The sequence below is a fragment of the Podospora pseudopauciseta genome (assembly GCF_035222475.1).
Source record: "Podospora pseudopauciseta strain CBS 411.78 chromosome 7 map unlocalized CBS411.78m_7.2, whole genome shotgun sequence".
NCBI lineage: Eukaryota > Fungi > Ascomycota > Sordariomycetes > Sordariales > Podosporaceae > Podospora > Podospora pseudopauciseta.
Window position 1 is genome coordinate 35756 of NW_026946668.1, and position 10857 is coordinate 46612.

At 53.1% G+C, this 10857-nt stretch overlaps 4 protein-coding genes across 4 annotated transcripts; all 4 read right to left on the bottom strand.

Annotated features, from left to right (window-relative positions):
- Nucleotides 1–692: 692 nt before the first annotated feature.
- On the bottom strand, nt 693–3268 carry QC763_001390 (uncharacterized protein; the record flags this gene model as incomplete). Its single annotated transcript, XM_062905266.1, has 5 exons — nt 2318–3268; nt 1911–2253; nt 1434–1850; nt 935–1353; nt 693–869 (listed from the first exon to the last, which is right to left on the bottom strand). Exons 3-5 carry the CDS (start codon nt 1516–1518, stop codon nt 693–695), a joined length of 681 nt encoding a protein of 226 aa, XP_062761075.1. The 5' UTR covers nt 1519–1850; nt 1911–2253; nt 2318–3268.
- Nucleotides 3269–3611: 343 nt separating this feature from the next.
- Nucleotides 3612–5367, bottom strand: APE3 (Aminopeptidase Y; the record flags this gene model as incomplete). The annotated part of the gene is made up of 2 exons (XM_062905267.1): nt 3612–3900; nt 3958–5367. 2 exons carry the CDS (start codon nt 5365–5367, stop codon nt 3760–3762), a joined length of 1551 nt encoding a protein of 516 aa, XP_062761076.1. The 3' UTR covers nt 3612–3759.
- Nucleotides 5368–5899: 532 nt separating this feature from the next.
- QC763_001410 (uncharacterized protein) lies at nt 5900–7009 on the bottom strand (the record flags this gene model as incomplete). Its single annotated transcript, XM_062905270.1, has 1 exon — nt 5900–7009. One exon carries the CDS (start codon nt 7007–7009, stop codon nt 5900–5902), a length of 1110 nt encoding a protein of 369 aa, XP_062761077.1.
- Nucleotides 7010–8374: 1365 nt separating this feature from the next.
- SET5_1 (SET domain-containing protein 5) lies at nt 8375–9655 on the bottom strand (the record flags this gene model as incomplete). Its single annotated transcript, XM_062905271.1, has 1 exon — nt 8375–9655. The coding sequence occupies one exon, from the start codon at nt 9653–9655 to the stop codon at nt 8375–8377; it is 1281 nt and encodes a 426-aa protein (XP_062761078.1).
- Nucleotides 9656–10857: the final 1202 nt, after the last annotated feature.

Below are 10857 nucleotides of genomic sequence, written 5' to 3' on the forward strand. Positions count from 1 at the left end.
GATAGGTCGACAGCCTGACAAGTTGACAAGTTCAAGGACAGGTTGGACAGGGGCGGTGATGATTAATATACGTTGTGTTGTAAGAACTAAAGCGGACCGAGCCTAGTTTCTTGGGACCTAACGGTATTCAGGAAGAGAGGCGGGGTATTTACATCATCTGTTCGCTGGCAGCTGTAGTACCGACCGGAAGTGGAAAGACTCTGTGTAACTCCCAAATCCCGTGATAGGCCCCCATGCTGCTGGGACCTGGTCCGGTATCGATACCGATGGGGAGATGGTGTTCGTCGAGGTTAGCGTCGCAGCCTTCACTCAGAAACAGCACACGAATCAGCTTTTTATTTGTGATTAGGCGCCGGCTGCATGGCCGTGGCGCAACTATTGGTGGTCCTAGACGATTGCATGTTGACCCCACCTTCTTTTCACAAACCGCATGCATCGAACAGCCAGTGTGATTGTGACGAGAACATGTATAAAGTCTGAATTAGCACGCCATAGGTCTTGATGCTAAGAGGGCGGTGGCTGGTTGTATGGGGACAGCTAGGTACAAAGATATCAAAGTCATGCGATTTGACTGTACTCGACCGAAATCCGCCTAGTTGAAGCTGATGTGAACGTGGTCCCTGTATCCTGTATTAGATCCTCGTCCTCGCTTGCCATTGATACTTGGCTCCCGGGCTAGTGAACTTTAATGCTTACCAGTGGTTTTGGGTGACATCTCCACGATCCTCCATGGCGCGCCAGCTGGTCCAGGCCTTGACACCATCACTAGGACTCCAGATGCGCTGGCCCCAGATGATATACTTGAGGTTCAAGCTGGCACGGTTGTTCATGGCCCACTCAGCGAGCTGGCGGCCGGACATGGTGGGAACCTACCGGGGAGTCTCAGGTCAGTGCAAGCTCAACATCGAAGCCAAAGTCTCAGAGGGGCACTTACACCACCAGCATCAGAGCACATGTAATCGATCGCCTTGCCGCAGCAGTGATCCGAAGTACCGGGACAGGCGCAAGCCCGGGTGCAGTAAATCTGTCTGACTCTGCCGGGGAAGGCGGCGACAACCTTCTTGGCACCCTCAACAGCCACGGCCTTGCAGGCCCCGACGGCGGGGATAGCTGGGGCAGAATACCCTCCGAAGCCGGTGGCAGAAGAAGAGCAGCATCTCATCTGCGCAGGTCCCGGGCAAAGACCAGTCAGTGTGCTCCCTGCGCAGTCCGATGCCCAACGACAGTTGCCAGCGGAACCGTTGGGGCACGAAGCCTTGGTGCAGCACTTGACATTGGAAGCATCGGACGGGCACGCTCCATCAATTGTAATGCCGCCAGACGATGAGCAAGTCGACGTGGTGACGCAGACGCCTTCGTGATGTCAGCATTTAGGGGTATGGGGGCTGGGTTACACTCCTTCGCAGTGTGGCAACTGAGGACTCGGAACCTACCAGCTCTTCCGCCAGAACCAACACAGGGCTCATTGACAGCGGCCAAGGCGGCGGTGGCAAAGAGGGCGAGCGACTTGATCTGCATGTTGGGTGGTGGGATTAGGACAAATACTGGAGGATGGGGTTGTGGAGCAAGTTTGATGGGTGGGGAGAGGGAGAAAGGGTTGTTCTTATATACCCTTAATCACCAGCCTGCCAGGACAAAGCGAGGAGGGCCATCATCCACACAGGGGCAAGTTGCATGGTCTGCTGAAGAGCTCCTCCTGTATCTGACGATTCACCCCGTCAGGCACACCGAGGCTTATCCGTCCACTCACGCAGAGAGGGTTGAGGGTGTGGCCTTTGGTGTGGAGATGTTTTCCTTCCCACATCCCACCATCCTACCTGCAAGTATCCTTGGCTGCAGTGGTAGCTTGTCTGAGATGGGGGGTTGTCAACCCTAGATACATCTGCAAGGGGCAGGTACAAAGAGTTCACTCGGATCATCCTGACATTGACATGTAGATCTCTGGTCAATCTAAAAGTCGCCAAACATCTCTTGGCAGGACACGGCGGCCCAAAAGGTTCACCACAGGCGCGGGGTGTACTTGGACCTTATCAATGAGACCAGTTTGGAGGCCGACTTGACATGCATAGAATATCTCTTGCGGCTTGTTACAGTGGGTTGTCATTGTTATTTGCTGCTTGCCAAGTGGTTTGAGTGTGGCATGTAGGCGCAACCTGATATCTTTGAGCGTCGGACACAACAATGCCCGTCTGACGGAACTGGGGAGGTGTTTGTCCCCTGGGCGGTAGGCACCGTTTGGTACTTAGTTTGGCCCTTGTGTTATATGTAAACATGTGGTAAGTGTAATATGATTTTGGCAATGCTGAGAGTTACACACCTATTGCTTTACCGGCAATTGAGAGGTGGAATGTGGGGTTCCAGGAAGTGCACAGGAATCACCTGGAGAGCTAAACATGGGATTCTGGGGGATTCAGGATGAATGGACTGGATTTCGAATCCAAGAGGAATGTTCTACTCGGCTACTCCCTTGAAGCTCCCGCAGCTGATGCGGGAGGATGTTGACTCTGCTGTAGCAGTCCGACCAATGCGAGGTTGGCAATTCCCATGCACCGATAGGGATGAGATGCAACCCCAAGTGCCCTGCAGATATTGGACTGGTATGCAGCTGGGGGCATAAACCTGACCAAAAGGTAAAACCGGGGAATCATACGGCGGGGAAAGATGGAATAGAAGCAAGGCCTACAAAAACTCCTAGCAGGTCTAGCTAGTATCTTGAACTGGCTGACTGAGAGGGTTCTGATGCCTTGACCGTCTTGTGGTATCGATTTCAGCCCAGAGTGTGCCACGAGTCGACAGTGTCTTGAAGCTTGGGGACGGGAGCGTGGGGGGTTAAAGGGTTGTGGCGTATCGATTGGGCAACAGCTGTCCTCCATTGGTCTTAATGCCGGTGAAAGGTTCGGCATGTGTTGATATCTCATGCAGGGCGCAGGGACCATCACCAGGTGCTGCATGGCCCCAATCTTAAGTCCCCTACCCTCCCCGCATTCTCTTATCCTATCTCTCTGCTGAACGGGAGCACCTGGCGAGATAACCCATCGCCATTGATCGTGATGACTAGCTCCAGTGACCAACCTGCTTAGCACCTGTTCAACATCGATTGATTCTAGCTACGCCTCTTGTGGCATGGCTTCAGCGCGCTTAAGTTGACTTGCATGGTGAATATTGTGCCTTGGCCTTGGCGACAGTCTGCAAAACCCTCCTTCGAGACCGTACCCTGTTACCGTTACCGAAGGGAGGGTGGGAGTGAGGGGGAGCCTCGGGTGGAACCGTCCGATATCGATGTCTTGCGCTAAGATTCGCGTCGTTTCCTGTTATTTGACAGCTTTTTGGGTTGGTGACACTTGCCGAACCACCGGGCCAACGCTTCGGTGCTGAGACCCTGTTTTGGGAGGTCCAGTTGACTGGCGCGCTGGTACTGTTTCACCACAGAACACCCATCTGTGTTGTCTACCGGTTTCATCCATGATCTGCAGTACTCGTCTACATACCTTCTCATTTAGGCTCAGGAGTGTATGTCCAAGTCCCAACTATCGGCCTAACTTTGTCTCCATCTGACCATCCAGGTTCTGAATCGCATAGCTGTTAGCACAAAGCAGCCGGATCAAAAACAGGCGGTGAATATGACAAGTAATGCAGTCTCACTCTATTAAATTTAATGTTATTTACTAACATTATGCCATTGTAATGTATGCCTTCTCCTGTAGAAACTCCTCTTATGCATCAATTACCTACCCAGGAAAGGGTGCGAAAGAAATGAGCTCAGACAAAAAGCTTGTCACCATGATACTTCGTCTGCTCGCGATACATGTTTGTGGCAGCGAACAACTGCTCCTCGTCAAGCGTTCTCTTGGGGAAGCCATCAAAAGAAGTAGCAAATGTAGCAACCGAGTGGGCAACCAACTAAAGCCGAGCATTAATACGTGTGTCATCTTTTCGTTGTTGTGGGTCAATACATACCTTGGTGTTGATCTCCCAAGCTGTGAGGTTCAGATTCCGGATATCATCACAGAGCTCATGATAGCAGACATCGTATGGAACACCATACTCGCCGCCAAACATCCGGGCCTCGGCCCTGGATTTGATGCCCTCGGCGCCGGTAGCAATACCACCCGCGGGGATACCGTGCCGGATGAAACCATCATAATCACTGCGTCCATCGAAGGGGATAAAGGTGTAGTTGAGTCCGTGCTTGGTGTACCAGTCGACGTACAGGTCGCGAAGCGCTTGCGAGCCAACTGGATTGACCGCGTCTCGAGCATCGTAGACTTGGTATGCAAAGTTGGGGCTGGCCAGCATGTCATAGTCCATGAACAGACGGATCTTCTTGTTCTCCTCGGGAGCCAAGACACTAACGTAGTGATCAGAGCCCAGCAAGCCTTCCTCTTCGGCAGACCACCATGCAAAACGCACGCAGTTGTTGACAGAGAAGTTGGCCAGGTTCAAAGCAACCTCCAACAGAGCCAGGCTTCCTGATCCGTCATCATTGATGCCGGGGCCCTCCCCAACAGAGTCACTGTGGCCTCCAAGCATGACGCAGTTTTCTTGATCTCCTCCTTTTGTTTGGGCAATGATGTTGTTGGTCACGATCTGGTTCACGACAGCGTCAATGTAAGCGGTGGCGGCGATCGTCTTACCCGTCTCGAGTCTCTCGACGTAGGGACGGGCCTCCCTGCCAGACAAGCCAAAGGTAGCAACGTGGTTTTTGGACGGGGTGCCGAGGGTGCCTCCCACAGGCGCGTCTTCGTAGTTGTAGACCACAGCAGCGATGGCGCCTGCCTTGCCAGCAAGCTCTGACTTTGTGCCAAAGGGGCAAACACCGCGCTTGATGAAAGCGATGTGGCCTGAGACAGCCTCGGGGTAGTCCTCTTCGTTGCAGCCTTCGTTCGAGACGAGCACCAGGTTGCCGTCCGCCGGTTCCTTATTCTTAGTCGGGGGCGTCAGGCTCATAGGATAGGCGGTGAAAGGCAGCTTGTCGTCGATGGTCAGACGGCTCTCGAAGACGGTTCCCGACACGGCGGAGAAAGGTTGCAGACCAAATGTGTAGTAGTCGCTGACGGCATTGAGGGCTTTCTGTATGTACTTGATGGTGCCTTCGTGGCCCGGACTTCCGATAACACGCGTGGGACGGCCGAACTTGTCCTCGGACAGCTTGGCGATCTTGTAGAGGTGTTTGGCGCGGGCGAGAAGGTTGTCGGCTTTGATGGTGTCTTGAAGAGCTTCCGAATCGACGAGTGGCTTGTCGCCGTGGGTGCCAGTAGGCGCCTGGGCCTGCTGGTCATGAAGGATTGGTTTTTGCTGCACAGCAAAGGCGGACACGCCTACGGCGGCCGCCAGTCCGTGGAGGGCAATTGCCTTTAGTCTAGGCATTGCTGCAGTATTCGAGTCGGAATGATGTATATGGCGGGCCTGGGAAGGAAACGTGCCGGTTTGAGGAGAATAAAGCGGTGCGAGAAGCTGCAGGAGCTTCGCGCAGAGAAACTGACGTTGAGGTCGGTGTTGTGGTGTTGTGGTGTTGTGGGTGTGTCACTGATAATGCATGTTGCTGCGCCGACAACGCAAGCAGGGACCTGGACCCTTCCGAAGCGCAGCTGACACCCGTGGACACAAAGGGCGCCCAACCCGAAAGGAAACCCTTGTCTCCCTTATCGATTAGGTGGTTTGTGGGGGAGATGACGTCGGACGAGTAAAAAGGGCGGGATCGATACCCGACAACCTGGAAGCTGCAGCATCACAGACCAAAAAGCAAAGGCATCAACAGTTACAAAGCAACAAGACTGTATATTCAGATCCCCACTCCCAAGGTATCAACTATTTCCGGGTATCATCCTTTCATGCCCCATTCTAATGCATTCAGACACTAAAACTATAACCATTCGTTGCCGATTCCCCTCCAAGTTATTCATCGCCGATCCCAGCCCGAGTATGCATATGGTCCATGGGCCTCTCTCTCCTCGCGCTCTCTCTGCTCTTTCTGTAACCTTTCCAATTCCCTCCGTCTCATCGACTCGATGTCGTCAGAATACCGATGTCTGCGCCCCTCCCACCGCTCTCTCTCGGGCATGTCATTTGTCGACAGCCTCCTCCCCACCCGGTTCAGCCGATCATGCTCTGCACAGCGGTCTGTGAAGATGCCCAGCGTCGAGCTCATGACGGTTGACCTGGGGTTTGAGCACATGCCCACGATGCAAGCATGCCTCTCCTCGCAATAGCCTCCCGGAAACCGCGCTTCAAAGCGGCAGTTCTTCCCCTTGCATCCATGATCGGTGCAAAAGTCAGCCCAGGTCATCCTTGGGAGTCTGCATCGGGAGCTGTTGCACTCGTGATCCTTGCACATGACCCCCCCGTTCTCCCTGACCCCTCGATCACAGGACGAGATGGCACATTTGTGCTCCTTGCACCACTTTGCGTCTCTTTCCCTGCCGCGCGAGCATTCCCCGAACGCGCACTTGTGTTCTAGACAGTACTTGGTGTCGTAGCCAGGTTTCCTCCGCGCGCACCCGGCCCAGGCGCAGTTGAAGCTGCCGTAGTGGGCTGCGCACACAATGTCGAGGGTCCCGTCTCGGTTCTCATAGCATGGTCTCTCGCACCGCGGCACGTTGCAGGTCAAGATATGAAGGTCGCATCTCTGCTGTTGCTTCTTGTTGGTCGATCCAGCAAGACACCCCCGCATGGTGCAGCGGTGACGGGGGCAAAAGTACTGCGTCCATTCTGCTGACGATGAATAGGAGCCCGTCTGCGAACAGTCAGGGTGGCCGCAGCTCAAATCAACAGAGCAGAAACGCTCATGCTCCCTTTTGGGGTTAGGGCAGTGGAGACCCTTGGAAAGGGGAAAGGTTCGCTCGCAGGTGTGGACGTTGCAAAACTCGGAGTAGATCTTGCGTCCATCCACACGGGCAAAGGCATGCTTGCGACGGCAGCCAGAGATGAGGCAGTTGCGAGGATCAGATTCGGAATAGGCCCCAGTGCTGGCGTCGGAGTAGTAGTTGTAGGAAGTGTCGGAAGGGCTCATGAGAGGCGATTCGGGCTTCGATTCTGGGAGTGACTGTTGACAAGCCGTCTGAGTTGCGAAAGCCTGGTCGAAACACAAATGTTAAACTAGATTGGTCCTTAAGCGTGATAGATGTTGTGATGTATTGTGAGAGCCTGTTTAAGTTTGGCTTGTAGCCGCATCTTATAACCAGCGGCGGCACAGAGGCAGCCCTGCGTGTGTCCCCGGGGTACACATGCACGATGGCGGTTGAGTGTTGTGCATTTGACGGGTGCCTTGCAGGGGGTTGCTGCTGCGGACAGCCACAAATGCAGCGGCATTTCCTCTATAAGGCTCGGTGGGTGCTTCGCCTCGCACCCACCATAAGCGCTACGACACACCAAGCACTCTCTTTTGAGACGCGAGAGCCGCCCATTCAGACACCAAACCCCACAACTCTGGACTGCAAGCCACTGCGGCAAGCTCTCGGGTCATTGTTCGGGAACCGGGATGTAAAGATAACGTGCAGCCGAATGAAAACTATGCTCGTCTCCGTAGAGTCGGGTGCCAAAGTGCGTGTCCCAGGCTCAATCGAGAACCTGGCCTGGAGAATGAGCACTGAACAGTTGGCTGTTCCTTACACGCCATACACGACCATCCGGTGTCCTGTGTGCAACCAGCATGACGCGGCGTCTCGACTTTGAGGAGGGCGAAGGCGGTGCGGGCTTCCAGAGGAGGTCTCTGAGCTTCAGCATTCTTAACTTGATAGGGCAAGACTCCCTCATCGGCCGCAAGAGGTGGCCAGCTTTGGGTTGCCTCGCACAGTCGACGCGACCAAGCGGCACAGCAACCCAACAGTCATCACTAATTCCGTCCTCCTTTACGATGTAACGGCAAGGCCCACTGTTAGTGAAAAGAGCAAGGGCAATCGCAAGTGCTATCCTGCCAAGCCTCTCACCAAGAGGACTCCTGTGTATGTCATCATTGACTGGCGCAGCAGAAACCGCCTCAGGCTGTGGCACTTTCTATTCCCCCTAGAAATATCCATGTCGAACATAGCAAACGAATTGTTTGTCACAGACCACAGGGTAAACCCGCTGCGTATGACGGCCTCGACCCTGCCTTTCAGGAGGACGTCCCTGCGAGAGTGGTGTGCTTGACTGTGTCATGAGAACAGGTAGTTACCCCGTTGTGCCAGCTAGATCACAAGGTCCAGCCTTGTCTCACAAACTTGGTCATGTCACTGCAGTATTGCCTTCATTACTACAGTCGACCTTCAGCTTCGGAAAAGGGTGTGCAGATATGAACGGTTCAATGTCTTGTAAGAGATAAACAACATTTTACCATGTATTTCCAAATCAAACTCACTTTCCACATTGATGAAGAAATAATATTAGATCTCCAACATTAATTCCCAGGCTCCTTGATTCCTCTCCTCTTCAGTGTGTATCGGTAACTGTAATGGCCCTTCACGTCGCTTGCAAACACCCTCATGGCCACCACATCATTGCTATCTTTTCCTCCTTCGACAATCCCGGCCTGCACTGCCAGGTCGGCGTACTTCTTTGCCTTCTTGTCTTCCCCCAAATAATTGTAATTCAAAGCCGCCAGTTCCCAGGCCTCGGCGTACTTGGCGTGCAGCTTCTCCTCATGCATCAGCTTCACGTAGCGATCAATCAGAGAAACCGTCACCTTTTTGCTGTCGTGGTTCTTGAGTTCTGCCTTTATCGAGTTGATCTCGGCAAGGTTCTTATCCGACTTTTTGAGCTGCGAAGGCTTGTTGTTGCCGGTGCAGGCGGCGCAAGGGCACGGCTTGCTGCTGCCCCGAAACCGCTTGACCCAGTCTGATCTCTCCTTGCGAGGCAAGAAGGGGTCAATGTAAGAAATCGAGAGCTCCTCCCCCTCCGCCACCTTGCGGGCCACAGTCGTGCGGTGTTGCAGGTGCTGATCAATGTAGAAAGCGACATTTGGTCGGCAATCGTGTTGGAAAAGGGCGATCTCGGGATAGTTGATGTAGTGCTTGGAGCTATGCTCTTGACGGTAGCCAGCTCCGAGGTCCACTTCGAAGGGGTGAGCGTACAAGATCTCCTCGATCGAACGAGGACTCTCGCCGGAGTTGTGCCCAGGGCGGTTGCGTTGCCTGTTGAAGGCGGCTCGGGTGTCATCGGGCAGGTAGTTGATCGCTGCTTCCAGCAAGCGCGTTCGTTCCTTTTTCTTGACAACATCTTCAAAAAGATCTTTGTGCACAAGGAGCACGGGAGACCAGGAGCTGAGTGGCTTTCCACGCCTGATGGACTGCTTTGCCGTCAAGCCCAGGCCTTTTTCCAGAATCTCTGTCTCGGCAAGAAGAGAGCCGTCTTCCCACTTGTTGTCCGCCCTTTCGAGATACGCTTCAATTCGTTCGACCTTGTTGTATTCATCTGGCTTTGTTACTAGGACAATTCCGCGCCGGTTCGCAATTCGCAGGTTCGTATAGACGCAGTAAGACCCTTGGCAGATGTTGGACTTCCACCATTTGTCAGTTGGTGGCGAAGACAGAACCGGTTCGGTTGCGTTGCCGGTGTACACAGTCTTGTGCTGAATCTCTTCGGATGCAAGGCCGTCTTTCTTGGAGTCTGCCGCGCTGGCAAAGGGGGTTGCTAGACCGAGGAGCAACACCCTCGCAAGAGTGACATGACCCCACGCCATGTTGTGAAAGACAACAGAACAGCGTGTTGAGGAAGACGCAGGCGAGCTCAGAGTGAGGTTCTAGAAACGTAGCAAACTGGTTGTCGTCAATGATTGTTTTCTGCTACAAAGAGTCGCGACGTGACCGAGACGATGAGAATCTCGCGACTGGAGGTACTTGTCAGAATATGGAAAGGTCTATCGACGCATTATGTTCGACTTGGTATTGATTCTGGCAACGTGGCCTAGACAACGATAAGCTGGATGGACAATTAACCGCCTATAATCAAGTAGAGGAGATTGGCAACAAGACAGGCAAGAAAGGCCATCAATTGCTGCCATGCCATGGTAGACTGACATTACCGGCAACTGCCTAAATGTCGGCTTGTAACGGTAGCATTTTACCCGGGGGACAACGTGGAAATGGCATTGAGGCCATGTGGCATGTGTGCCGAGGCGGATGGGCTATCTTGGCGTCAACTCTTCATGTGTAGGTGGCTTCGAGTGTTCGTCGGTGGGTGGCAAGGCGACGTTTCAGTAGCTGTCACGGGGACATCGCATTTGGCATTTGCTAGGTGAACTGAGGATATCCGATGTTCAACATACCGGTCTTCCTAATTTTCGGGTTAAAACTGTAAGTCATGAGCACCGTTTGCCTTCCTGGCCATCATGGTGCGACGATAATGGACCCAGCTGTGCCCAGGCTCACGGGTACTTGAAGTAAATTTCTCCGATCCCAAATTAACACATAGATAGATATCCTTCGTATCAAAAAGTTGGTAATCTCACATAAAAAAATGTCTATCTATTTCTGGAATTTTGTTGTCACGGATGGTGGTATGTTTGAAGGACAGGTTGCAAGACATCATCGAGACGGAGGCCAAAGTGAATATTCCCACTGCTGATGGGAGACGGTAAGGTAACAAGCGTGGAAACGGACCTGATATTTGAAACAAGGCTTGTCTCTGCCCAAATGGAAAGAAACGACACAACGGGGCGAAAGTTGTCTTCACATGTTGCCGGGAACAACGAATGGTAGCTTCCACTAGCACTTACCTTTATTTTTCCGAACGGGAGCGGATGCCTTGTGCCTTAGCCGTGAAAAATTACCGCACGTTATAGCAGATATTATGCTCAGGAACGGTGGCTCTGGGCCTTACAGGTATGCTTTGAGTTTACTTAGGTAGTTTGATAAGACGGCCAGAAGATAAAATGTTCAAACA